Here is a 26,700-nt window from a genome sequence, read left to right as displayed (position 1 = left end):
GGCTTTTGGTAAAATCTTTACAAGTACAAACCCTGCCCCCCAACCCCCACCCCCCCCCCCCGCCGGCCCCTCCCCCCCCCCCCGACTCTGGGGGGGGGGGGGGCCACATGGCTCCGTTCAAAATTTGGGGTACCCCAGGGTGGTGGGAAACCCCCCCCCCCCCCACTCCCGGGTATGGGGACCCCCCCGGGTGATGGGGACCCCCCCAGGGTATTGCAGAGCCCCCCCCCCCCCCCCCCGAGGTGATGGGGACCCCCCCCCCTTCGTTTTTGGGGACCCCCCTCCCAGGATGATTCCCCCCCCCACCCCGGACAATGGGGACACCCCCCCCCAGGTATTGGGGACCCCCCCCCGGCTCTATGGCTTGTGCACGGGAAAAGGGGGGGCCGGGGGGGGACACACACACCCCCCCAGGTGGGGGGAATTTGGGGGGGGGACAGAAAAGCGCCGGGGGGGGGGACCCTGACACAGACCCCCTTTCCAAATCCCGGGGGAGGGGGGGGCACCCAGGATTCGGGGGGGGGGGGCTCCCCCCCCGCCAGGGGTGGGGTCCCCCCAAACCCACCCTCTTCCTCCACCTCCCCACCCTGGGTGGGTCCGAGGTGGGGTGCGAGGTTGGGGGGGGGGGGGGGGTGTCCCCCCCCCAGAAATGGGGGGGGGTTTGGGGGGGGGGGGGGGTTCACTTCCGCCTCCCCGAGGTGCTGGGGCGCCGGTCGCCCTCCCGCCGGGGGAGGCCCTCGTCGGTGGAGGAGGTGGTGAGAAGACCTTGGCTCCACCGGGCCACCTCGGCGTGTTCCTGGGCGCAGGTGGCCAGCGCCTTCAGCCACCCCCGCATGTCCTCCTGGGGGGGACACACACGCACACGCCCCCCGAAACCATCATCAGACCCCACCCCACCCCCCCCGAAAACATCACCTTTTCCCCCGAAACCAGCAACAGGCCCCAAAACCATCAGCAGGTCCCCCAAAACCATCAGCAGGTCCCTCAAAAGCATCATCGGGTCCCCCAAAACCATCACCAGGTCCCCAAAACCATCAGCAGGTCCCTCAAAACCATCAACAGGCCCCCAAAAACCATCAGCAGGTCCCTCAAAAGCATCATCAGGTCCCCCAAAACCATCAGCAGGTCCCCCAAAACCATCAGCAGGCCCACAAAAACCATCAGCAGGTCCCTCAAAACCAGCAACAGGCCCCAAAACCATCATCAGGTCCCCCCAAAACCATCGTCAGGTCCCTCAAAACCATCAGCAGGCCCACAAAAACCATCATCAGGTCCCTCAAAAGCATCATCGGGTCCCCCAAAACCATCATCAGGTCCCTCAAAAGCATCATCGGGTCCCCCAAAACCATCATCAGGTCCCTCAAAACCATCATGAGGTCTCCCCAAACCATCATCAGGTCCCTCAAAACCACCGACAGGCCCCAAAAACCATCATCAGGTCCCCCAAAAACCATCATCAGGTCTCCCCAAACCATCATCAGGCCCCTCAAAACCAGCAACAGGCCCCAAAACCATCATCAGGTCCCCCCAAAACCATCATCAGGTCCCTCAAAACCATCAACAGGCCCCCAAAAACCATCATCACGTCCCCCCAAACCATCATGAGGTCTCCCCAAACCATCATCAGGTCCCTCAAAACCACCGACAGGCCCCCAAAAACCATCATCAGGTCTCCCCAAACCATCATCAGGTCCCTCAAAACCAGCAACAGGCCCCCACAAACCATCATCAGGTCCCCAGAAACCATCAGGTCCCTCAAAACCATTGACAGACCCCCCAAAATCATCAAGAGGTCCCCCCAAACCATCATGAGATCCCTAAAAACCATCATCAGCCCCAAACCATCATCAAGTTTCCCAAAACCATCATGAGATCCCTCAAAACGATCATCAAGCCCCAAACTACCATCAGGTCCCTCAAAACCATCGACAGGCCCCAAAACCATCACAACATCCCCCCAAACCATCATCAGGTCTCCCAAAACCATCACCAGGTCCCTCAAACTACCATCAGCCCCCCGCCAAACCATCATGAGATCCCTCAAAACCATCAACAGGCCCTTGAAAATCATCAAGTCCCTCAAAACCACCATCAGCCCCCCCCTAAATCATCATCAAGTTTCCCAAAATCGTCGTCAGGTCCCCCAAAACCATCATCAGGTCCCTCAAAACCAGCAACAGGCCCCAAAACCACCATCGGATCCCCCCCAAACCATTATCAGGTCCCTCAAAACCATCATGGGGTCCCTCAAAACCAACACCAGGCCCCCCCAAACCATCAACAGGTCCCTCAAAATCATTATCAGGTCACTCAAAACCATCAATAGCCCCCTAAAACCATCAACATCCCCCAAAACCATCATGAGGTCCCTCAAAACCATCACCAGGCCCCCCAAAACCATCACCGGGTCCCTCAAAACCAGCAACAGGCCCCCAAAACCCATCATCAGGTCCCCCAAAACCATTATCAGGTCCCTCCAAAACCATCATGAGGTCCCTCAAAACCACCATCAGGTCCCTCAAAACCATCACCAGGCCCCCAAAAACCATCACCGGGTCCCTCAAAACCACCATCATGTTCCCCAAAGCCATTATCAGGTCCCTCGAAACCATCATGAGGTCCCTCAAAACCATCACCAGGCCCCAAAAACCATCACCGGGTCCCTCAAAACCACCATCAGGCCCCCCCAAACCATCATCAAGTCTCCCAAAAGCATCATCAGGTCCCCAAAAACCCATCACCAGGTCCCTCAAAACCATCACCAGGCCCCCCAGAACGCCCCCCCTGCCCCCATCGCCCCCCAACCCCGTAGACACCTACCTCGTCCTTGGCTTGCAGGAGGAACTCGCTGCCATCGCTGGTCCTACAAGAGAAAGACCCGCTCAACGCCACCCCCCCACCACACACACCCCCCCATCCCTGGAAATTTGGGGGGACAACACCCCCCCCCCGCCATGAGCACCCCAATGTACTTGAGCTTGAAGACGTTCTTCTTCTTCTTGTAGTCGCTGGCCACCTCGCTGGTGGAGTGGTGGAGGTTGAGGAGGGGTTCACCACCGTGGGTGGTCCCGGCCGCTTGTCCCTTGGCGTCCTTGTAGAAGCCGAGGTCACCCTTGCTCAGGACGCAGTAGAGGTTCACCCAGGATCTGGTCAAGGGGGGACATGGGGGAGGGGGGGTGGTGACACCCAACAGGTGACCCACCGCTGCTGGTGGCTTTGTGTTGGGTGGAACACCCGAGCCCTGGTGAACCCTCCGCATTGATGGACCTCCAAGCACGGGTGAACCCTCCCCACTGATGGACCCCCAAACCCTGGTGAACCTTCACCACTAATGGACCTCCAAGCCCTGGTGAACCCTCTCCATTGATGGACCTCTAAGTCATGGTGAACCCTCTCCATTGATGGACCTCCAAGCTCTGGTTAACCTTCTCCATTGATGGACCCTCCAAGTCATGGTGAACCTTCACTACTGAAGGACCTCCAAGTCCTGGTGAACCCTCTCCACTGATGAACTTCCAAACCTTGATGAACCCTCTCCACTGACGGATCTCTGAGCGCGGGTGAACCTTCTCCATAGAGAGACCTCTAAACCCTGGTGAAGTTTCACCACTAATGGACCTCCAAACCCTCGTGAGCCCTCTCCATTGACAGACCTCTAAACCCTGGTGAACCTTCACCACTGATGGACCTCCAAGCTCTGGTCAACCCTCTCCATTGATGGACCCTCCAAACCCTGGTGAACCCTCTCTACTAATGGACCTCCAAGCTCTTGTCAACCCTCTGCATTGATGGACCCTCCAAGCCCTGGTGAACCTTCTCCATTGATAGACCTCCAAACCTCGGTGAACCTTTACCACTGATGAACCTCCAAACCCTGGTGAACCCTCTCCATTCATGGACCTTCAAGTCATGATGAACCCTCTCCATTGATAGATTCTCCAAGCCCTGGTGAACCTTCACCGCTGATGGACTCCAAGCTCTGGTCGACCTTCTCCATTGATGGACCTCCAAGCCCTGGTGAACCCTCTCCATTGATGGACCCCCAAAACCCTGGTGAACCTTCACCGCTGATGGACCTCCAAGCTCTGGTTGACCTTCTCCATTGATGGACCTCCAAGCCCTGGTGAACCCTCTCCATTGATGGACCCCCAAAACCCCGGTGAACCTTCACCGCTGATGAACCTCCAAGCTCTGGTCGACCTTCTCCATTGATGGACCTCCAAGCCCTGGTGAACCCTCTCCATTGACGGACCCCCAAAACCCCGGTGAACCTTCACCACTGAGGAACCTCCAAACCCTGGTGAACCCTCTCCATTGATGGACACCCCCCCAACCTGTCCCCCTTTGGCCCCACCCACCTGTTGGACGCCTTCTTGTTGGGGCCATCGAGCTCGTGCTTGCGGAAGAGGAAGCCCTCGTGCTGCACCGTGTGGGTGGGGGGCGGCGGGGGGCGGGGGGGCGCTGCCCTGCGCCGGGGCCGACCTTGACCTCCGCGTCTCCCCCGGGCCCTGGGAGGTGTCTTTGGGTCGCGGGCGTCGGCGGGGTTTGGGACGGTCCCGGGCGCGGGGACGGTCGGGGCGCGGCATCCGTTCCGGTAGCCCCTCAGGACCGGTGGGCAAGCGGGCGGGGGACTCCCGCTCCCGGGGCTGGCGGGGGGGAACGAGGTGGGAGTCAGGGTTTGGGTCCTGGTGGCCCCTCGTGGTGGGGACACCAAGGGGACACCGACGAGAAGCCAAGGGGACACCAAGGGGACGCCAAGTTGAAAGCAGGAAGATGCCAAAGGGACACCAAGGGGACGCCAAGAAGAAGCCAAGGGGGCAACCAAGGGGACGCCAAGAAGAAGCCAAGGGGGCAACCAAGGGGACGCCGAGGGGACACTAAGGCGACACCAAGGGGACACTGAGGGGACAACAAGGGGATGCCAAGAGGACACCAAAGGGGATGCAAAGGAGAAGCGAAGGGGACACCGAGGGGACACCGAGGGGATGCCAAGGACACACTAAGAGGATGCTGAGAGGACACCAAGGGACACCAAGGGGATGCCAAGATGCCAAGGAGACTCTGAGGGGACATCAAGGGGCCATAAAGGGGACATCGATGGGGCACCAAGGGGATGCCGAGGGGATGCCAAGGAGACACCAAGGGGACACCAAGGAGACACCAAGGGGACGCCAAGGGGACACCAAGGGGACATCAAGGGGACGCCAAGGGGATGCCAAGGGGACGCCAAGGGGACATCAAGGGGACGCCAAGGGGACACCGAGGGGACATCATGGACTCACCGGAGCTGGCAAGGGGCCACCAGCCTCCTTCTCCTGCAGCTGCTCCACGATGTCAGCCAACGTGGCTTTGCTATCGGCAGAGATTTGGGGGGGGGGGAGGGGGTGTCACGTCAATCCCAGCCACCCGAAGGTGACACCAGTGTCCCCATCCCCGCGCTCACCCGCCGCCTTTGCCTTCGTGGCGCGGCGGCTCCGGCTCGCTGGATTCCTGCCGCTCCAACCGCCGCTCGCGTCGTTCCCGGCGCCGTTCCAGCAGCCCCGTCCTCCCCTCCCCGCTCTCCTCGGTTTTGGGGGGCGCTGGGGGCTCGGTGGCAGCGGTGGCGGGGGGTGGCTCCCCCCCGGCCCCGCCGTCACCGGGAGGTGCCTGGACGCGGTCAAGCTTGGGCTGCAGGCGCTCGGGCCGGAGCTCGTGGCGCACGTAGGCGACACGGGGCTCCAGGCGGCGGCTTTCGGGGCGCTCGGTGCCCCCCGGTGACGGCGTTGTCCCCCCCCCCGGGGGTTCCCCCAAAAATTTGCGGCTGAGGAGGGGCGTCGGCGGCTGCTTGTTCTGCTCGGCCTTCAGCTTCTCGATCTGTGGGGTGGGGGGGGGGTGACGGGGATGGAGGGGGGGATGGGGATGGAGGTGGGGATGGGGAAGGTGGGGAAGATGGGGATGATGGAGATGGAGATGGGATGGGGATGATGGGGATGATGGGGATGGAGATGGAGATGATGGAGTTGGAGGTGGAGGTGGAGATGGAGGTGTGATGGGATGGGGATGATGGGGATGATGGGGATGGAGATGGAGATGATGGAGTTGGAGGTGGAGGTGGAGATGGAGGTGTGATGGGATGGGGATGATGGGGATGGAGGTGGGGATAAAGGGGATGATGGGGGTGACGGAGGTGGTGGAGGTGATGGACATGAGGATGATGGAGATGGAGATGGGATGGGGATGATGGGGATGATGGGGATGGAGATGGAGATGATGGGGATGGAGGTGGAGGTGGAGTTGGAGGTGTGATGGGATGGGGATGATGGGGATGATGGGGATGGAGATGGGGATGGAGGTGGGGATAATGGGGATGACGGGGGTGACGGAGGTGGCAGAGGTGGTGGAGGTGATGGAGATGGGGATGATGGAGATGATGGGGATGATGGAGATGGCAATGGGATGGGATGGGGATGATGGAGATGATGGGGATGGGATGGGGATGATGGCGATGATGGAGATGGAGATGATGGAGATGGAGGTGGAGATGGAGGTGGGATGGGATGGGGATGATGGGGATGATGGAGATGATGGGGATGGGATGGGGATGATGGTGATGATGGAGATGGAGATGATGGAGATGGAGGTGGAGATGGAGGTGGGATGGGGATGATGGGGATGATGGAGATGGGGATGATGGAGATGGAGGTGGAGATGGAGGTGGGATGGGATGGGGATGATGGGGATGATGGGGATGGAGATGGAGATGGGGATGGAGATGGAAGTGGAGGTGGAGATGGAGGTGGGATGGGATGGGGATGATGGGGATGATGGAGGTGGAGGTGGAGATGGAGGTGGGATGGGATGGGGATGATGGGGATGGAGATAGAGATGGAGATGGGATGGGATGGGGATGTTGGAGATGGGATGATGGGGATGAGATCATGGAGATGGGGATAATGGGGATGGAGGTGGGGATGGGATGGGATGGGGATGATGGGGATGACGGGGATGGGGATGATGGAATGGGATGAGGATGGGGGTGATGGAGGTGGTAGAGGTGGAGATGGAGATGGGGATGATGGGGATAATGGGGATAGAGATGGGATGGAACGGGGATGATGATGGGGATGGAGACGGAGATGATGGAGGTGGGATGGGGATGATGGAGGGGATGGAGATGGGGATGTGACGGGGATAGAGATGGAGATGAAGAGGAGGATGGAGGTGCGTACAGGGACAGGGCCGGGTAGAGTGACGGGGACGCTGAGCCGGCGGCTGCGGTGTCCCCGGTGGGTGACACAAGAGGACGGGGGGGTGACATCAGCTCCCCCCCCCTCCCCTCCTCCCCCCCTCAAGGTGCCCGTACCGTGGTGAGGCGTCGGAGGGAGCTGAACCTCTCCTCCCACGCGGCGGCCGCTTTCCGGAACGCTTCGTGCCTTCGGATCAACTGTTCCACCTCGTCCACGCTGCTGCCCAACTCCTGGCTCTTCAGCAGGGGCTCCTGGGCCGTCAGCCAGGCGTCGGCCACCACCGCCTCCTGGGCGAACTGGTGCACCTCCAGCACTGCCGGACAGACGGACGGGAGCGGGGAAAGGGAGGGGGGCAGGCGGACGGAAGGACGCGCTCATGACGGCACCCTCCCCGAAGAGCGTCTCGTCCCCACGGCGTTGGAGGACCTCAGCCGGCATTGCCGGACAGACGGACGGGAGCAGGGAAAGGGGGCAGGCGGACGGAAGGACGCGCTCGTGGCGGCACCCCCCGAGAAGATCCCATCCCCACGGTGGTGGAGGACCCCACCCCCCGACCCCCAAATTAACACCCCTCTCCACCCCCGCAGTGGGACTCACTCTGTTGCAACCACTCCCAGTGCTTGTCCCACTTCTCCATCATCTCCTTCTTCTTGGCCAGCAGCTTCTCCACGTGGGCTTTGATCTGCGGGGGGGGGAGGAGATGGGTTGGGACACCCCAATAACAATCCCCCCCCGCCCGCCCCGGGTTGTCCACCCCCCCCACGGCACCTCGTCGGCCGCCGGGCTCTTGCTGAGGATGAGGGTCTTGCCCAGCTCCAGGCAGGCAGCGATGCTCTTGCCACGGGCTTCGATCTCGTTCTTGAGACCCTGGTGGTCGTTCATCAGCAGCTCCACCGAGGAGACGTCCCTGCGAGAGGGGACGGGGGCTGGGAGGGCAGGAGGGGACAGGGATGTCCCCCCCCTCCCCGGGAAGGGACAGGAGATGGGTCCTTGGCTTCATGGGTGGGAGAGGACATGGGTCATCCAGATGGGATGCGACTTCCTTGGTTTCATGGATGGGATGGGACATGGGTCCTCCAGATGGGAGAGGACACAGGTCCTTGGGTGGGACAAGAGATGGGACCTTGGCTTCATGGATGGGACAGGACACGGGTCCTTGGGATGGGACAGGACACGTTTCCTTGGCTTCATGTATGGGACAGGACATGGGCCCTCCAAGTGGGACAAGGCTTCCTTCACTTCGTGGGTGGGAGTGGACATGGGACCTTGGGATGGGCCAGGACATGGGTTCTTGGGATGGGATAGGACACGGGTGTTCAGGATGGGACAGGACACATGTTCTTGGTGCCATGGATGGGACAACACAAGGGTCTTCTGGATGGGCCAGGACACGGGACCTTGGGATGGGCCAGGACACGAGTCCTCCAGATGGGGCAGGACACAGGTTCTTGGTGCCACGGATGGGACAACACGGGGGTCCTCGGGGTGGGATGGGACATGGGACCTTGGAATGGGACAGGACACGGGTTCTTGGTGTCATGGATGGGCCAGGACACAGTTCCTTGGGATGGCCCATCCTCCAGATGGGACAGGACCCAGATTCTTGGTACCATGGATGGGCCAGGACATGGAACCTCAGAATGGGGGAAGACGTGGGTCGTTGGCACCACGGATGGGCCGGGACACGGCTCTTGGGGCCGGCACAGGACACAGTGCCACGGTGCAGCCCACCCCTCCCTCTACCTGGGCTTCTCTCCGGCGCCGATCTGGCAGAGGACGCCGTCCATCCAGGCGAGAAGGTCCCTCACGGTGCCGACAAAGCGGATCTTATCGGCCACGCTGGCGACATGGAGCCGACACTCCTCGCACGCCGCCAACAGCTCCTTCCACGCCCGTAGAACCTCCTGCTCCCTCCCGGCGATGGCCTCGGCGTTGTCCCCGGCGTAGAGCGTCCTCAACTGTGCCGCACCCTCTTGTAGCTGCCGCACTTGGGTCACCAACACCTCCACGTCGTGCTCGAAGGCACCCAACGCCCGTTGCAAGGCGCCGGCCGACGTCCTGCCTTCCCGGGCTGCCAGTTCAGGCAGGCGTTGCCTTTTTTCCTCGATTTGCCCCAAAACCTCTTTGCAATCGTTGAAGAACTTGTGCAATTCGTGAGAAGCCGCCAACATCTGCGCCCGGGTCTCCATCAGCTCCAGAAGATCTGCCCAAGCTTCGTTCACCCCGTCCTTCCATTCGGCGATGGTGGCGGCGTCGGCGTGGCCGTAGTCGATCAACTCATCCACCATTTGGTTGACGGCGGCGATTCGCTCCTGCCCCACGCTGCCCGTCTCGCTGGCGAACTCCAGGAACTTCTCCTGGAGCAACTGGGATGGGTAGGGATGGGCAGGGGTGAGGGATGGGCAAGCGCCGTGTCGGCCGTGCCGGGCGGGGATGGGGGCAGAACCTCCGGTGTGGGGCAGGGATGGTGGCCAGGACTCCTGCTATGGGGGGGTTGATGGTGCCCAGGACCAGGATGGTGGCCAAGAGCCCCAGCGTGGGGCACTGACGGTGCCCAGAACCCCTGGCATGGGGCAGGGATTGTTCCCAGGACCTCCACTATGGGGCATTGATGGTGGCAAGGAGCAGGATGGAGACAGGACCGCTGGCGTGGGGCAGAGATGGTGCCCAGGACCCCTGGTATGGGGCATCGATGGTGCCCAGGAGCAGGATGGTGGCCAGGAACCCCTGCCCAGGACCCCCAGCACAGGATGATGACAACTCCAGGACCCTTGGCATGGGGCAGGGACAACACCAAGACCCCCAGTGTGGGGCAGGGACTTCACCAGGACCCTGGGGACAGGGTGGGGACAACTCCAAGACCCCAGGCACAGGATGGGGACAACTCCAAGACCCTTGGCATGGGGCAGGGACTTCAGCAGGACGCTGGGGACAGGGTGGGGACCACTCCAGGACCTCTGGCATGGGGCAGGGACAAGGCCAATGCCCCCAGTGTGGGGCAGGGACTTCACAAGGATGCTGGGGACAGGATGGGGACAACTCCAAGACCCTTGCCATGGGGCAGGGACAATGCCAAGGCCCCTCACCCATGGCAGGGACTTCACCAGGACCCTGGGGACAGGATGGGGACAACTCCAAGACCCCAGGCACAGGATGGGGACAACTCCAAGACCCTTGACATGGGGCAGGGACAACACCAAGACCCCCGGTGTGGGGCAGGGACTTCCCCAGGACGCTGGGGACAGGGTGGGGACAACTCCAGGACCTCTGGCATGGGGTGAGGACAACACCAAGACCCTCGGGCATGGGGCAGGGACGATGGCAAAACCCCCAGCGTGGGGCAGGGACTTCACCAGGACCCCGAGGACATGAACTCCAGCACCCTCGCCACGGGACGCGGCCGATGGGCGATGCCAAGACCCTCCTTGGCGCCTCCTCCCCCGCCCCCACTGACCGTGACGTGTTCGAAGTCCTGTCCCAGCTCGGGGGAGCCGGCCACCACCTCCTTCTCGGCGATCCAGTGCTCCAGCTCGTCCACCTCCCGGTTGAGCTGGTAGAGCCAGTATTGCTGCTCCAGCTTGGCCTTGCGTTCCTCCACCAGGTCCTTCAGAGACACGTACAGCCGGTCAACCTGCGACTGCCGCCTGCTGACCTGTTCGCTGGGCACAGGGACACAGCGCCCGGTGAACGCCAAGGACCCCCGGCGTGGGGCAGAGAGGTTGGGGGGGTGGGGGGTGAGGGGCGGTCTGGAAGGGTGGAGGAACAAAGGTGGCCAGGACCACCAGTATGGGGCATTGATGGTGCCCAAGACCACCAGTATGGGGCACTGATGGCGCCCAGGACCAGAATGGTGCCCAGGACCACCACTATGGGGCATTGATGGTGCCCAGGACCACCAGCATGGGGCACTGATGATGCCCAGGATGAGGATGGTGCCCAGGACTACCAGTATGGGGCATTGATGGTGCCCAAGACCACCAGTATGGGGCACTGATGGCGCCCAGGACCAGAATGGTGCCCAGGACCACCACTATGGGGCATTGATGGTGCCCAGGACCAGGATGGTGCCCAGGACCACCACTATGGGGCATTGATGGTGCCCAGGACCACCAGCATGGGGCACTGATGGTGCCCAGGATGAGGATGGTGGCCAGGACCACCAGTATGGGGCACTGATGGTGCCCAAGACCACCAGTATGGGGCACTGATGGTGCCCAGGACCAGAATGGTGCCCAGGACCACCACTATGGGGCATTGATGGTGCCCAGGACCAGGATGGTGCCCAGGACCACCACTATGGGGCATTGACGGTGCCCAGGACTACCAGTATGGGGCACTGATGGCGCCCAGGACCAGGATGGTGCCCAGGACCACCAGTATGGGGCACTGATGGCGCCCAGGACCGGGATGGTGCCCAAGAGCACCAGTATGGGGCATTGATGGTGCCCAGGATGAGGATGGTGCCCAGGACCACCAGTATGGGGCACTGATGGCGCCCAGGACGAGGATGGTGCCCAGGACCACCAGTATGGGGCACTGATCGTGGCCAGGACCCGGATGGGGATAGGACCTCCAGTGTGGGACAGGGATGGTGCCCAGGACCCCTGGCATGGGGCAGGGGTTGCACCCACCTTTGAGGGTGGCCAAGTTCCAGAAGGGCCCGGCACTGGCGGGAGAGTTGGGCGATGGTCTCCTCGTAGTTCTCCACCGTCTGCTCCGTCAAGAGGTGCTTCTTGAGGAGTTGGAGGGTGCTCTGCTCATCCTTGAAGAGGGGGGAGATGTGGGGCGGTGAGGTGCTGGGGGGTGGTGAGGTGTTGGGGGGGTGTCGTTGATTGCTCTCCCCCCCCGCCCCGCCAAAATAACCCCTTCGGCACCTTCCCCTTCTCTTCGCTCATCAAGAGCAGCTCCTGCTCGCCCAACCACGACTCCACCTCGGCCACGTCGAAGTAGTATTGCTCCAGTTGGTAGGTGGCGTCCAAGGTCTGCTGCCGTCGCTCCGCCTGCTCCTGCAGCTCCCCCCACAACGTCCCCAACCGCTCCAGGAGCCTTCGGACGCCTTCGGCTTCAGGGCTTTTGATGGAAGCGACGGCTCCGGCGCGTTCCAACACCTCGTCCACCCGAGGTCGGTGGACCTGGATCTCCCGGCGGAGGTTCTGGGGGTTGGGGGGAGAGGAGGCGTGTGGAGGGGAGAAGGGTGGGGGGTCAGTGGGGTGTCGTCCCCCACTCCCCCCCCACCCCAAATTGTCCCCTGTGGGGGCTGACCTGGTTCTTCTTGATGTACTGCTGGACCGTCTGCAGGTTGGTGCCGTGGTCCTTCAGGGTGGCCAAGGGCAGGCGGTCCTGGACCCACAGCTGGGGACAGGGGGTGGGATGGACCTCAGAGTGGTCTCTGTCCCTCATCCTGTCCCCATCCCATCCCATCTCCATCATCCCCATCATCTCCATCACCTCCATCCCCATCCCATCTTCATTCCAGTCCATCCCATCCCATCTCCATCATCCCCATCATCTCCATCGCCTCCATCCCCATCCCATCCCAGTTCATCCCCGTCGCATCCCATCCCCATCATGCCCATCTTCATCCCCTCCACCCCCATCTCCATCCCCTCCATCCCCATCCCAGCCCATCACCTTCCCAGTCCATCCCAACCCAGACCATCCCATCCCCATTCCATCTCATCTCCATCATCCCCATCATCTCCACCACATCCATCCCATCCTGATCCCATCACATTCCGTTCCATCCCATCTCATCCCCATCCCAGTTCATCCCGTCTCCATCTCCATCCCCATTATCCTCAACACCTCCATCCCCATCCATCCCCATCTCATCCCCATCCCGATCCCACCCCATCCCATCTCCATCATCTCCATCACCTCCATCCCCATCCCATCCCAGTTCATCCCAGTCCCATCTTCATCCCCATCATCCCCATCTCCACCATCTCCATCCCCATCTCCATCCCCTCCATCCCCATCCCATCCCATCCCCATCCCAGTTCATCCCAGTCCCTTCCTCATCCCCATCATCCCCATCTCCATCATCTCCATCCCCATCTCCATCCCCTCCATCCCCATCCCATCCCCATTCCATCCCATCTCCATCATCTCCATCCCCATCCCATCCCCATCATCTCCATCCCCTCCATCCCCATCCCACCCCCATTCCATCCCATCTCCATCATCTCCATCCCCGCCATCCCCATCCCATCCCCATCATCTCCATCCCCTCCAACCCCATCCCATCCCATCCCAATTCCATCCCATCCCATCTCCATCATCTCAGTCCCCTCCATCCCCTCCAACCCCATCCCATCCCATCCCAATTCCATCCCATCCCATCTCCATCATCTCCGTCCCCTCCATCCCCATCCCATCCCCATCATCTCCATCCCCTCCAACCCCATCCCATCCCCATTCCATCCCATCTCCATCATCTCCGTCCCTCCATCCCCACCCCAGTTCATCCCAGTCCCAGTCCCATCCCCGTCCCCATCTCCATCCCCACCCCACCCCTGTCCCCGCCCCAGGTACTCACCACCTCGTCCTCCAGCTCGTGGCTGACCTGATGACCTCCTTGGAGGCCAGGAGGATTCTCCTCCGTTCCTTGAGGGGCTCGATGAGGCGGACGATGCGGGTGCCCCACCGCGCTCTGCCGTTCGCCCCACCCCCTGCCTGCCCGCTGCCTGCGCCGGCAGCGCCGCCGCCTGCACCTGCAGCTCCCCCACCTCCTTGGACCACTCCTCCACCTGCGACTCCATCGTCTGAGGGGAGGGGGGGACACGGGGCTGGGGGACGGGGGACGGGCCGGGGAGGGGAGGGGCCCCCCCAACCCCCCGGCCAGGAGCAGCGGGGAGGTGGGCCGGTGGCGCTGAGCACCCGATGCGACTGGGGCAGAGCGCTGGTGTCCCCCCCCGCCACCCAGTGTCCCCACAACAACTGGTGTCCCCCCACAACCTGGTGTCCCCCCATAACCTGGTGTCCTCCAATAACCAGTGTCCCCCCACCACCTGGTGTCCCCCCATAACCTGGTGTCCTCCAACAACCAGTGTCCCCCATAGCCTGGTGTCCCCCCATAACCTGGTGTCCTCCAACAACCAGTGTCCCCCCGACACCCGATGTCCCCCCACAACCTGGTGTTCCCCCGACACCCGGTGTCCCCCCACAACCTGGTGTTCCCCCAACACCTGATGTCCCTCCACAACCTGGCATCCCCCAACACCTGGTGCTCCCCCAACACTTGGTGTCCCTCTATAACCTGGTGCCCCCCAACACCTGGTGCTCCGCCAACACTTGGTGTCCCTCCACAAACCTGGCACCCCCCCAACACCTGGTGCTCCCCCAACACTTGGTGTCCCTCCACAATCTGGCACCCCCCAACACCTGGTGCTCCCCCAACACTTGGTGTCCTTCCACAACCTGGCGTCCCCCAACACCTGGTGCTCCCCCAACACTTGGTGTCCCTCCATAACCTGGTGCCCCCCAACACCTGGTGCTCCCCCAACACTTGGTGTCCCTCCATAGCCTGACATCCCCCCATAACCTGGTGTCCCCCAACACCCAACGCCCCCTCCAAACCTGCTGTCCCCCCAAAACCTACCTGCAACCTCTTGAGCTGCCGGCTAACGCTGAGAAGGTCGGCTCCTGCCCCCACCGTCTCCAGTTGCTCCTCCAGCCTCCCCAGTCGTGCCTCCATGTCGGCGTAGCTCCGTGCCAAGCGCTCGGCAGCGGCGGCTTCCGCCAACCGCCGGCTCCGGGCTTGGCTGGTGGTCTCCAACTCTACCCAACATTGCCGGAGCTCTTCCAGTTGGCGCCGAACGGCGCCGGTTAATTCGGGTTTGGCCAGGAGAAGTTCTTCACCTTCCTGAGATGGGGTGGGGTGGGGTCAAGGGGGGTCAAGGGTGGGGGGGTGTCTCCCCCCTTCGTGGCAACTGGGGCACTGGGGGGAAGGCTGTTGGCCATGGGGGTGGTGGAGTTTCATGAGTGGTGGAGCTCCATGGAGTGGTGGAGTTTCATGAGTGGTGGAGCTCCATGGAGTGGTGGAGCTCCATGGGGCTGGTGGAGCTCCATGGGGGTGGAGGAGCTCCATGGGGAGGTGGAGCTTGATGGGTGGAGGAGCTCCATGGAGTCGTGGATCTCCATGGGGGTGGAGGAGCTTGATGAGGGTGGTGAAGCTCGATGGGGTGGTGGAGCTCCATGGGGTGGCGGAGTTCCATGGGGCTGATGGAGCTCCATGGGCTGATGGAGCTCCATGGGGGTGGTGAAGCTCAATGGGGTGGTGGAGCTCCATGGAGCGGTGGAGCTCCATGGGGCTGATGGAGCTCTATGGGGGTGGAGGAGCTCGATGAGGGTGGTGAAGCTCAATGGGGTGGTGAGCTCCATGGAGCGGTGGAGCTCCATGGGGCTGATGGAGCTCTATGGGGGTGGAGGAGCTCAATGAGGGTGGTGAAGCTCGATGGGGTGGTGGAGATCCATGGGGTGGTGGAACTCCATGGGGCTGATGGAGCTCCATGGGGGTGAAGGAGCTCCATGGGGGTGGAGGAGCTCCATGGGGGTGGTGAAGCTTGATGGGGTGGTGGGTCTCCATGGGGTGGAGGAGCTCCATGGGGGTGGAGGAGCTCCATGGGGGTGGTGAAGCTTGATGGGGTGGTGGGTCTCCATGGGGTGGAGGAGCTCCATGGGGTGGTGGGTCTCCATGAGGTGGAGGAGCTCCATGGGGGTGGAGGAGCTCCATGGGGTGGTGGGTCTCCATGAGGTGGAGGAGCTCCATGGGGGTGGAGGAGCTCCATGGGGGTGGTGGAGCTCCATGGGGATGCAAGGAAGGGTGGGGGGGCAAGGAAAGGGTGGGGCAGCCGGGGAAGGACGGGAATGGGGGGGGTGGGCAGTGAAATGGGGGTGCAAAAAGGGGGTGCAAGGAAGGGGAGGGGTGCAAGGAAAGGGGGGGGGATCCAACAAAGGGGGAGTGCAATGAAGGTGGGGTGCAAGGAAAGGGGGGGGCATCCGGGGAAGGATGCGAATTGGGGGGGGGGCAACGAAGGGGGTGTGCAAAAAAAGGGGGGCAATGAAGGGGGGGGGTGCAAGGAAGGGGGGGGGACAGCCGGGGAAGGACGCGAATGGGGGAGGGGCGCAACGAAGGCGGGGGTGCAAAAAGGGGGGGAAACGAAAGGGGGGGGTCCAACGAAGAAGGGGGGTCCAACGAAGGGGGGGGGGGTTTGGAGGATGCGGGAAGGGGGTTGGAGGATGAGGGGGGTCGGAGGATGCGAGGGGGGGGGTTTGGAGGATGCGGGGGGGGTTTGGAAGACGACGGGGGGGGGTTGAAGGATGAGGGGGGGGTTGGAGGATACGGGGGGGGGGGTTGGAGGATGCCGGGGGGGGGGGGGGTGGAGGATATGGGGGGGGGGGGGGTTTGGAGGATGCGGGGGGGGGGGGGCGGGTTGGAAGATGCGGGGGGGGGCCTCAACCACCACGTCATCCGCAACCGCCCCCCCTGCCGCAAACGCATCGCGCGGCAAAGAAGCGGTTAAAGCTCAGTTCCCCCCCCCCCAGCATCCCCCAACCTCTTGCCCCCCCCCCCCGTGCCCCCCCCCAAACCTTCTCGATCTTCTCCAGCCACTCTTTATTCTGCGCCAGCTCGGCCATGAAGGCCTGGTGCTTCAGCCAGGGCTTGGGGGGGCGCGGGGGGGGGTCCCGGGAGGGGTCCCCCGCCATCAGCACCTTCTCCCGGATCCAACCATCCAGCTGCGGGGGGGGGGAGGAGGGGGGGGGAAGAAAAAATTTCTGTGTCACACACACCACCACCACCCCCCCGCTCAAGGAAAACCACCCCCGCCCAAGGAAACAACCCCCCCTTCCCACCCCCCCACCCCCCCCAAGGAACGCCGCCCCCCCCCACCAAGAAACAGCCCCCCCCGTCCAAGAACCGCCCCCCCCGCGCAAGAAACACCACCACCCCCCCCCCGAAATCCCCTAGCAAACAACCCCCCCCCGCAAGAAACACCCCCCCCCCGCGCGCAAGACACCCCCCCCGACCAAAAAACACCCCCCCACCCGATCAAGAAACACCCCCTCCCGCGCAAGACACCCCCCCCCGACCAAAAAACACCCCCCCCGATCAAGAAACACCCCCTCCCGCGCAAGACACCCCCCCCCCGACCAAGAACACCCCCCCTCCACCCGCGCAAGAACCGCCCCCCCACCCCCCCCCGACCAAGGACTCCCCCCCCCCCCCCCCCCCCCCGGCGCAAGACCCCCCCACCCCCCCCCGATCCTTAAGAGGGGGGGGGTTGTGGTCCCTCTATGGGGATGCGGTCGGGGAGGATGAGGAGGATGAGGAGGGGGAGGATGAGGATGAGGAGGAGGAGGATGATGCCGCAGAACCTTTGCGGCAGCCGCCGGGCGGAGCGCGAAGGCCGGATCCGGCCCCCCCCGCCCCCCCTTCCCTGGTGGATGCGCCAGAAAAAGCCGGTGGCTCCGGCCAAGCTCCTTCTGGACCAGCGAAGCCTCCGGCGCAGCCACCGCGAAGCCACCGAGATGCTGAGGAGCATCCATGGGGGGGGCAGGACCCCCTGGTCCAGCTCAGGGGGGGCACCAGGGGACAATCCGCCCCCCAAAGCCACCCAGACACCCCCAAGGATGGTGACACCAATGTGGGGTGACAACGGCGTGGGGTGACACCAGCAGCACCCATCTCGGCCACCCATGAAGCCCCCTGAGATGCTGAGGAGCATCTATGGGGGGGCAGGACCCCCTGGTCCAGCTCGGGGGGGGCACTAGGGGACAATCCGCCCCCCAAAGCCATCCAGACCCCCCCAAGGATGGTGACACCGATGTGGGGTGACACCAGCGTGGGGTGCCACCAGCAGCACCCATCCCACCTCCTACCAAGCCCCCGCACCCATCTCAGCACCCAACCCCCCCTCCTCCATGGGTAATTTGGGGGGGCATCAGGGATTGGGGGGGGGGTGTCAGAGGTTGGGGGGGGGTCAGAGGGGTGGGGGTCGGGGGTCCGGGTCCCACCTCCCGGCAGTTCTGGAGGAACCGCTGGAGCTCCAGATGGTCCTTGAGCCGCTGCATCCACTCCTGGGCCAGCTCGTAGTTGCGGTGGCTCCTGCGGGGGCGGGGGCGGGGGGGGGGGTATGTCCATCTCATCCTTGACACCCCCCACCGCCCCCCCACCCCCCCACCCCGGAACACTAATTAAGCACCTAATTAACCCCACTCCACCCCCTCGTCAAGCAAATTAACCCAAGGGGGAAACTGAGGCACGGCATTGTGTGCGCCCCGTCGGCCGTGGGGAGGAGGCCCCAGCAGATCCAGCTCCATCATTGTCCCGGGGGGGTGGTGGTGGGGGTGGTCCTGGGTGCTGGGGGAGGTGGGGGGGGGTGGGTCTTGAGTGTCAGGGTGGGGGTCAAGGCGTTGCCATCCCGGCCACCTACTTGGTGCGAAGCCCCTCCATCTCCTGGGCCACGCGGTCGCTGTAGAGGTTGCCCTGCCGTTGGAGGCTCTCGCCGGCTTGGAGGGTCTGTTGGATCTTCTGCAGGTTGAGCTCCATGGTGGTGGTGAAGTCCTTGTGCTTCTTGATGGCGTTGGTGACCCCTTCCACCGTGTCGGGCAGCTCGGCGTGGACCAGGGCGGACTCCTGGAGAAGGGACGGGAGGAGACGTCGGCGTCGGTCCTCTCCGTTCTTCTCCTCGCTCCCCAACTCCAAGCGGGTGGTCAAGCCGGACCTTCTCCCGCCCGTCTTTACCTGGTTGTAGAGGCTGGTCTGGCATTGTTGGACGTCCCGCAGGAAGAGGTGGAAGACGTGCGATTGCACCAGCACCTCCCGCCGCGTCTCCCAGCTCTGCAACAACTTGCCCCAACCCGCGTCCAGCTTCTGCAACCACTGCTGCAAGGAGAGGTAGGGCACCTCCATCTCCTCCAAGGCCAGGAGGTCGCTGGCCGCTTGGATCTTGGCGTAGTCCTCCTCGTAGCCGTTGATCTCCTCCTTGAGGGCCGCGTGGTGGTTCAGCAACCTCTCGGCTTCGCTCAGGCTATCGGGCACCTCCTGGCAAGCAACGGCCGCTTGGGTCTTCACCAACCAACCGAGGAAGTTGTCCAAGTCTTGGATGAACTGTTGCAAGCGGCCGGCGATGGTCAAAGAGTCCTCGCAACCTTGGAGAGCCCTCTTGAGGGCCTCCCACTCTTCGCTGATCTGCTCGAAGGGCAGCAGGATCTCCAGGGCCCTCCCGGGGTGGGAGGCGGCCAAAGCTTCGCCTTCCTGTTGAAGCTCCACCAACCGAGGTTCCAAGACCACCAAAGCGGCCTCCATGGTGGAGAGGCGACGTTGCAAGGCCAAGACGCCGCCCAGGTCGCCGCTGCCCGATTGCGTGGCTTCGATGGCTTTTCTCTTCTCCCGCACCTGCGCCTTCATCTCGCTGCACTCCAGCAGGTAGTTCTGGATCTTCAGGACAGAGCTGAGTTGGCTCTTCTTGCGTTCCACCAGCTCCACCACCCGGTTCCACCTGGGGATGGAGGTGGGACAAGACCAGGATGGAACTCTGCACCAGGCGTCGCCACCAGGATGGGGTCCACCTTGGACACTGTGGACTCCCAGGATGGGTTTGGCCCATGGCACTGGAGAGCTGGACCCCACAGGGACGTCCCACCAGGTTGGGAGAACCACAGGATTGGGGTCTACGAGCAGCTCCACAGACGGTTCCCTCCAATGAGGAGCCCCCAAGTGGGGTGAGGTCCATCTTGAGGATTATGGACCCCCGGGATGGGTTTGGCCAATGGCACTGGAGAGCTGGACCCCACAGGGACGTCCCACCAGGTTGGGAGAACCACAGGATTGGGGTCTACGAGCAGCTCCACAGACGGTTCCCTCCAATGAGGAGCCCCCAAGTGGGGTGAGGTCCATCTTGAGCATTATGGACCCCCAGGATGGGTTTGGACCATAGCACTGGAGAACTTGGCTCCATGGGGACATCCCACCAGGCTGGGAGAAGCACAGGCTTGGGGTCTACAAGCAGCTCCACAGCTGGTGCCCCACACCCAGCAGCCCCCCAAGCAGGATGAGGTCCACCTTGAGCATTATGGACTCCCAGGATGGGTTTGGCCCATGGCACTGGAGAACTTGGATCCATGGGGACATCCCACCAGGTTGGGAGAACCACAGGCTTGGGGTCTACAAGCAGCCCCACAGCTGGTTCCCCCCAACGAGGAGCCCCCAAGCAGGGTGAGGTCCACCTTGGGCATCACAGACCACCGGGAGGGACTTGGACCCACAGCTTGGCCCCCTCCCCACACCCATACCTGCTGTTGAGGTGGTCCTGGCAGGAGCGGACCTCCTCCGAGCTGGGGTGGCCCCCGTCCACCAACTGCTGCACCACCTGGTTGACATCCAGGATCCGTCCCATGACGCTGTTCATCTCCTGGTCCAGGCTCTCAAACCTGGGGAGATGTGAGCCGCGAGGTCCACCCTGGGACAAGGGACCCGGGCATCCGGCCCCCTTCCCCACTCCACCCCACACACCTATGTTGGACCACCTCAACCTCATCCAGCTCCTCCGGCACCTCCATCCTCTCCAACCACTGCTCCTTCTCATCCACCCAGACCTCGCAGGCATGGACCTCGCTGAACATACGGTAGACGGCCAAGGCGTCCTGCAACCACTGCTGCCGTAGGACGGCCACCTCGGCCACCTCCCCGTAGAGCTGCTCCACCTCCACCACCCGGATCTGCACGTCAACCCCTTGACGGTGTTCGGGTGCCAGAAGAGCCAACTGCTTCCGAAGGGCCAAGACGGCCGCCCGGTGCTTCTCCACCTCTTCCACCACCGCCCGGTGCTTCCGCAGAAGAGCTTGGGTGGAATAGTCATCGTGGCCAAAGTCATCGCTGGAGACGATGCGGTAGGTGTCCTGCAACCAGGCCACCAAGTCGTCCGTCTCGGCGCTGAACTGGAAGAAGTTGAGGGCCTCCTGCAACCGCTGTTGGTGCAACCCCGTCACCTCCTCCAGCTTCTTCCAGCGGAGGCGGACCTCCCGCATCTTCTCCTGGATCCCACCAGGGCTGAAGCGTTTCTTGGCCAAGATCTGCTCGCCCCTCTTCATGGTCTGGTGCAAGAGCGCCCGGCGGCTGCCCAGTTCGCCCAGCATGCTCTTGTGCTTGTTGGTCAAGGTCAAGACGCTGCTCAGGTCCCGGCCGCACGTCTTGGCGGCCAAGATCTGCTCCTTCTCACGGATCCATGCCTCGGCCTCCTCCATCTCCTGGAAGAAGGCCCAGAGCTGGCGAGAGTCCTCCAGTTCCTTGCGTCTCTTGCCCGCCAGTTCCCCCAGTTCCTCCAGGCAGGTCTGGACGTGGTTGACCCGGTTGCAGATGATCTGGGGGTCACAGGGTTGGTAGCCTGGACCAAGAGAACCAGCTCTTAGCTGAGATGGTCTACAGCGCCCCGAAGACCTTGGTTGACCACTCCCAAGGCCAAGCATCTCCCAGTCTTGGCGGTGCCCCTCCCGGTGCCCCACGTTACCCTCCAGCTCGGAGAACTTGAGCGCAGCGGCGTTGAGGGCCTGCACCCGCTCAGTCTGGGCGGAGATATCGGCCTCCAGCAGCCCGTGCTTCTGCAGCAGGTCCTCAACCTCCAGAAGATGCTTCCCCAAATCCTTGGAGACCAGCAACACCTGGGGAAGGGACACGAGACCACGGCGGGGAGGGGCTGGAGCTTCCCACCGTGTCCTCCATGGGGAGAACCCGGGACCCACCAGGCCCCCAGCTCTACCTGCATCTCCTCCATCCAGTCAATCATATAGACCATCTCCTGGAAGATCTTCTGTAGGGCTAAGTTCTGCTCCAGACGGGCACGGCGGGCGCAGACCAGTTCGGTCAAGAGCCCCCACTGCCGCAGGATGTTGTCCTTCTGGGCGCTGATGCGTTTGGTGTCATAGTAGCCCTCGGACTCCATCTCCAGGGCCAGCTCCACCACCACTTGGATGCGCTCTTGGTAGGAGGAGATGTCGGCCTCGATGGCCTCGTGCTTCTTCATGGCGGCCTCCACCGCCGGCAGGTCGTAGCCAAAGTTGTCCTGGGGTTGGGGGGAGATGGCATCAGGGTAGTCTCCCCCACCGTGGTCAACGAGGGAGCCCAACGAGGCAAGACTGGAGATCCCACCACCCAAGCGTTGGGGTTCTCACCGCCCCCCCGGGCCAGGGAGAGGACCCAGGCATCCCGCCCCAGGGTGGGGGGGGGTCCCCACCGAGCCCCCACCCCATCCCACCTGGGAGACCAGGCGTTGGTTCTCGTTCAGCCACGTCTCTCTCATGACGGCCTTGTGGTCAAAACGTTGGGCCAACAGCTCCAGCTTCTCCTGCCGGATCAACTCGTTGCGCAACGCCACCTCCCGTTCATGCTCTGCCTTCTCCAAGCAGGTCCAAGCCTGAGGGGTGGGACATCGGGCTCACCGAGGGGGTCCCCACCCCTTCTCGGGGTTCCCCCGGCACGGAGAGGCCACCCCCGTCCCACCAGCACCTTGTTGATGTCGGAGATGCTCTTGCCCTCGCTGGGGACATAGAGTTTGCGGTTGTTGGCCCGGAGTTTGCTCTGGATGGTGAAGAGCAGGACCTCCAGGTTCCCCTTCTCCTGGAACCTAGGGGGTGGCAGCGCCGGGTCAGGATACGGTCACGGGTCCTCCCCCCGCCCCCTGTGGTTGTCCTCCCCACCCCAGGAGGTGCTCACTTGACAGGTTTCTCCAGGGTGCAGAAGGCGGTGAAGGCTTGGAGCTGCTGCTGGACCCCGGTGAGGGAGTTGGCGAACTTCTGGTTGCCGATGATGGCGATGGTGTGCTGGATCCAGGCCAGCAGCTCGGCAGCCAGCGCCTCGTACCGCTCGATGATGGCCTCGATCTCCATGGCTTGATCCAGAACCTGGGGGGAGAGGGGTGGGGCGCCGGCGCGGCTCAGGGCTGTGTCCCACGGAAGCCCCTGGAGCAACGAGGGGTGGCCAGAGGTGCCACCTCCTCGGTCCGGCCCCTCCAGAGACCGGCACGGCCCTATCCTGGCGCCCCGTGCAGTGAGAGATGGGACATCCCACGGAGCAAAGGATAGGACATCCCACGGAGCAAAGGATGCGGCACTCCATGGACCAAGGGATGGGACAACCCATGGACCAAAGGATGGGGCACCCCATGGAGCAAAGGATGGGGCACCCCATGGAGCCAGGGATGGGACAACCCATGGACCAAAAGATGGGACAACCCATGGAGCAAAGGATGGGACTATGCATGGAGCAAAGGATGGGGCACCCCATGGAGCAAGGATGGGGAACACCATGGACCAAGGGATGGGACAACCCATAGACCAAAGGATGGAGAACACCATGGACCAAGGGATAGGACACCCCATGGAGCAAAGGATGGGGCACCCCATGGACCAAGGGATGGGACAACCCATTGACCAAAGGATGGGGCACCCCATGGAGTAAAGGATGGGGCACCCCACGGAGCCAGGGATGGGGCACCCCATGGACCAAGGGATAGAACATCCCATGGAGCAAAGGATGGGGCACCCCATGGACCAAGGGATGGGACAACCCATTGACCAAAGGATGGGGCACCCCATGGAGTAAAGGATGGGGCACCCCACGGAGCCAGGGATGGGGCACCCCATGGACCAAGGGATAGAACATCCCATGGAGCAAAGGATGGGGCACCCCACGGACCAAGGGGTGGGATAACCCATGGAGCAAAGGATGGGGCACCCCATGGAGCAAAGGATGGGGAACACCATGGGCCAAGGGATGGGGCACACCATGGGCCAAGGGATGGGGCAACCCATGGACCAAAGGATGGGGCACCCCACAGAGCCAGGGATGGGGCACCCCATGGAGCAAGGGACGGGACAACCCACCGACCCACAGAGCGTGGGCCAAACCCCACCTTCCCAATGCGCTTCCCCTCCACCGCCAGCGCCTTCATCTTGGAGAAGTAGTGGTAGAAGGACACCACGTAGGTGATGATGGACTTCTCATCGGGGTCCTCCATGTTGACATCTAGAGATGGTGGGGGGGGGGAATGTGAAACATCGGTCCCCGAATTCCCCCTCCCTCCCCCTGGTTCCCCAGAGTCGTCCCCCCCCCCGACCACCAGCCCTGGTCCAGCAAAGCCCATCCCCAACCCCAGGTTGCTCCCCTCAACCTTGACCCCACCCCCCCAAAATCCTTCCAAGGTGGAAAACGAAGCTGGGAGCAATTAGCTGGAGGGGTGGAGACGCCCCACCCCATGCGGACAGACAGATGGACGGACGGATGGACAAACCCCCCCCCCATCTTGTCCCGTCCCTACCTTCGGGGTCCAGCAGCTTGCTGAGCCCCAACTGCTGCTCGGCCGTGTTGAAGGCTTGTTGAAGGTTGTAGGTCGCGTTGGACTTGGTCAACTTGTGGAAGTCGATGAGGTCCGGCCTGCAAGCGGGACACAGCCGCTTCCAGCCCCCCACCCCACAGAGGGGACCCAGGCATCTGGGTTGCTGCCCCCCTTACTGTCCCCCCACGGTGGACCTGTGCTTGTGGATGAGCGCGTTGAAGGCCAACCCATCCCTCCAGCTGGTGGTGAAGTTCTGGATGTTCACCTCGGGGTAGCTGTGGGGAAAAGTTGGGGGTCACAGGGTGAGGGATCCGTCCTCCATCCATGGGGGGGTCCATCCCTCGTCCATCCCAGCTCCGGGGGTCACTGCTCACCCCGCCGTCTTCATCTGGCACCAGAGCAGAAGAGCGTCCTTGGCCGAACGCGTCTCCCGGTTGTCTTCGGTCTTGATCTTGATCACCTGGATCTGGGGAAAGCCAGGGGGCACTGACGCACGGCGGGGTCCTGGCGTGGGGACAGCGTCCCCGGCAGGGGAACAACCCCGCCCCGCTACCTGGAAGCGGAGGATGATGGTCCAGATGAGGCCGAGGGTGAGACGGTGGTTGCCATCCACGATGTCGTGGGAGCCCACGTTCTCCAGGTGGACCCGTTGCTCCTTGAGGAACTGCAATGCCTTGTCCACGTTCTCCAAGGAGTGGATCCGCATCCGGCCCCGTGTTGGCTTGGGCTGACGGAGACACCCACACCCGTCACCCCCACCGCCGAGAAGGTCCACCCCCACCGCCGAGAAGGTCCTCCCATCCAGCTTGCAAACTGGAGGTGGATGGGACCTGCGAGCACCCTTTGCATGGGGTGGGGGTGGTGATGGGGACATCTGAGGTCATCACGACCTGGTGGCAGATGGGACATGGGTGGTGGCGGGGAGGTCCCAGCTCAACCCAACCCAGTGGTAGATGGGACATGGGTGACGGTGGTGGTGGAGACATCCTGGGTCATTGCAACCTGGTGGTCGATGGGATCTGGGGGGTGGTGGTGATGACGGGGAGGTGCCCAGCTCATCCCGGTACGGTGGTAGATAGGACCGGGGGGGTGGTGGTGGTGATGGGAAGGTCCCACCTCAGCCCACCGTGGTGGTAGGTGGGACATGGTGGTGGTAACGGGGAAGTCCCAGCTCATCCCAGTATGGTGGTAGGTGGGACGTGGGTGAAGGTGGTGGTGATGGGGAGGTCCCACCTCAGCCCACCGTGGTGGTAGGTGAGACATGGTGGTGGTAACGGGGAAGTCCCAGCTCATCCCAGTATGGTGGTAGGTGGGACGTGGGTGAAGGTGGTGGTGATGGGGAGGTCCCAGCTCAACCCAGTATGGTGGTAGATGGGATGTGAGTGATGGTGGTGGTGGTGGAGAGGTCCCAACCCACCCCAGTGTGGCGGTGGGTGGGACATGGGTGATGGTGGTGGTGATGGAGAGGTCCCAACTCATCCTAGTACGGTGGTAGATGGAACCTAGTGGTGGTGGTGGAGAGGTCCCAACCCATCCCAGTGTGGCGGTGGGTGGGACGTGGGTGATGGTGGTGGTGACAGGGAGGTCCCAGCTCAACCCAACGCGGTGGTAGATGGAACCTGGCTGGTGGTGGTGGTGGTGGTGACAGGAAGGTTCTGGGTCATCGTGACCCGGTGGTAGATGGGACCTGGTGGTGGTGACGGGGAGGTCCCAGCTCCTCCCAGTACGGTGGTGGATGGTGGTGGGTGGGAGGCGCCGTCCCTCACCAGTTGCTCCCCGGAGAGCACCTCCAGCAGGCGGGTGAGGACGTAGCCATCGCGCAGGTCGGCGTAGAGGTCCCCGATGCGGCAGGAGACACGGGCCAGGTGGGCGTTCACCCACTTGGTGAAGGTCTTCTTCTGCACCGCGTCCCGCTCCTCTGCCGGGGGGCGGGGGGGGAGGGTCAGTGGGTGGGTGGGGGTCACCCACGGCGGGATGGGGGGGGTGGGGGGGTGGGGGTGGGACCTACCGGCCAAAGCCTTGATGCGGGAGCACTCGAAGAGCTTGGGGTCGTCCCAGCCCCGGGGCTCGGGCCCTTCCCAGTTGTTGTTCTGCTGCTCCATGGTGGCCACCTCGGCCGCCGCCATGGGGCTGGGGTTGGC

At 63.1% G+C, this 26,700-nt stretch overlaps 1 protein-coding gene across 1 annotated transcript; it reads right to left on the bottom strand.

Annotated features, from left to right (window-relative positions):
* Positions 1-626: 626 nt before the first annotated feature.
* Positions 627-26,700, bottom strand: SPTBN4 (spectrin beta, non-erythrocytic 4). The gene is given in 38 exon segments (XM_063318570.1): positions 627-841; positions 2,821-2,863; positions 2,973-3,146; positions 4,359-4,457; positions 4,459-4,646; positions 5,283-5,352; positions 5,444-5,853; positions 7,343-7,539; positions 7,824-7,908; positions 7,995-8,133; positions 8,970-9,592; positions 10,681-10,885; positions 11,858-11,988; positions 12,101-12,379; positions 12,489-12,578; positions 13,765-13,799; positions 13,802-13,862; positions 13,864-13,890; positions 13,892-13,990; positions 14,827-15,090; positions 16,818-16,964; positions 18,243-18,333; positions 18,662-18,864; positions 18,973-19,729; positions 20,523-20,660; positions 20,743-21,613; positions 21,737-21,887; positions 21,986-22,288; positions 22,481-22,639; positions 22,732-22,849; positions 22,939-23,126; positions 24,137-24,249; positions 24,542-24,657; positions 24,754-24,834; positions 24,934-25,025; positions 25,113-25,286; positions 26,326-26,477; positions 26,568-26,700. Coding segments are annotated over 38 exon segments (7,353 nt in total). The 5' UTR covers positions 26,686-26,700; the 3' UTR covers positions 627-679.

The sequence above is a fragment of the Chroicocephalus ridibundus genome, chromosome 26, assembly GCF_963924245.1.
Source record: "Chroicocephalus ridibundus chromosome 26, bChrRid1.1, whole genome shotgun sequence".
NCBI classification, from domain to species: Eukaryota; Metazoa; Chordata; class Aves; order Charadriiformes; family Laridae; genus Chroicocephalus; species Chroicocephalus ridibundus.
Note: the sequence above shows the minus strand (reverse complement) of the source record. Positions and strands in the feature narration are given on the sequence as shown.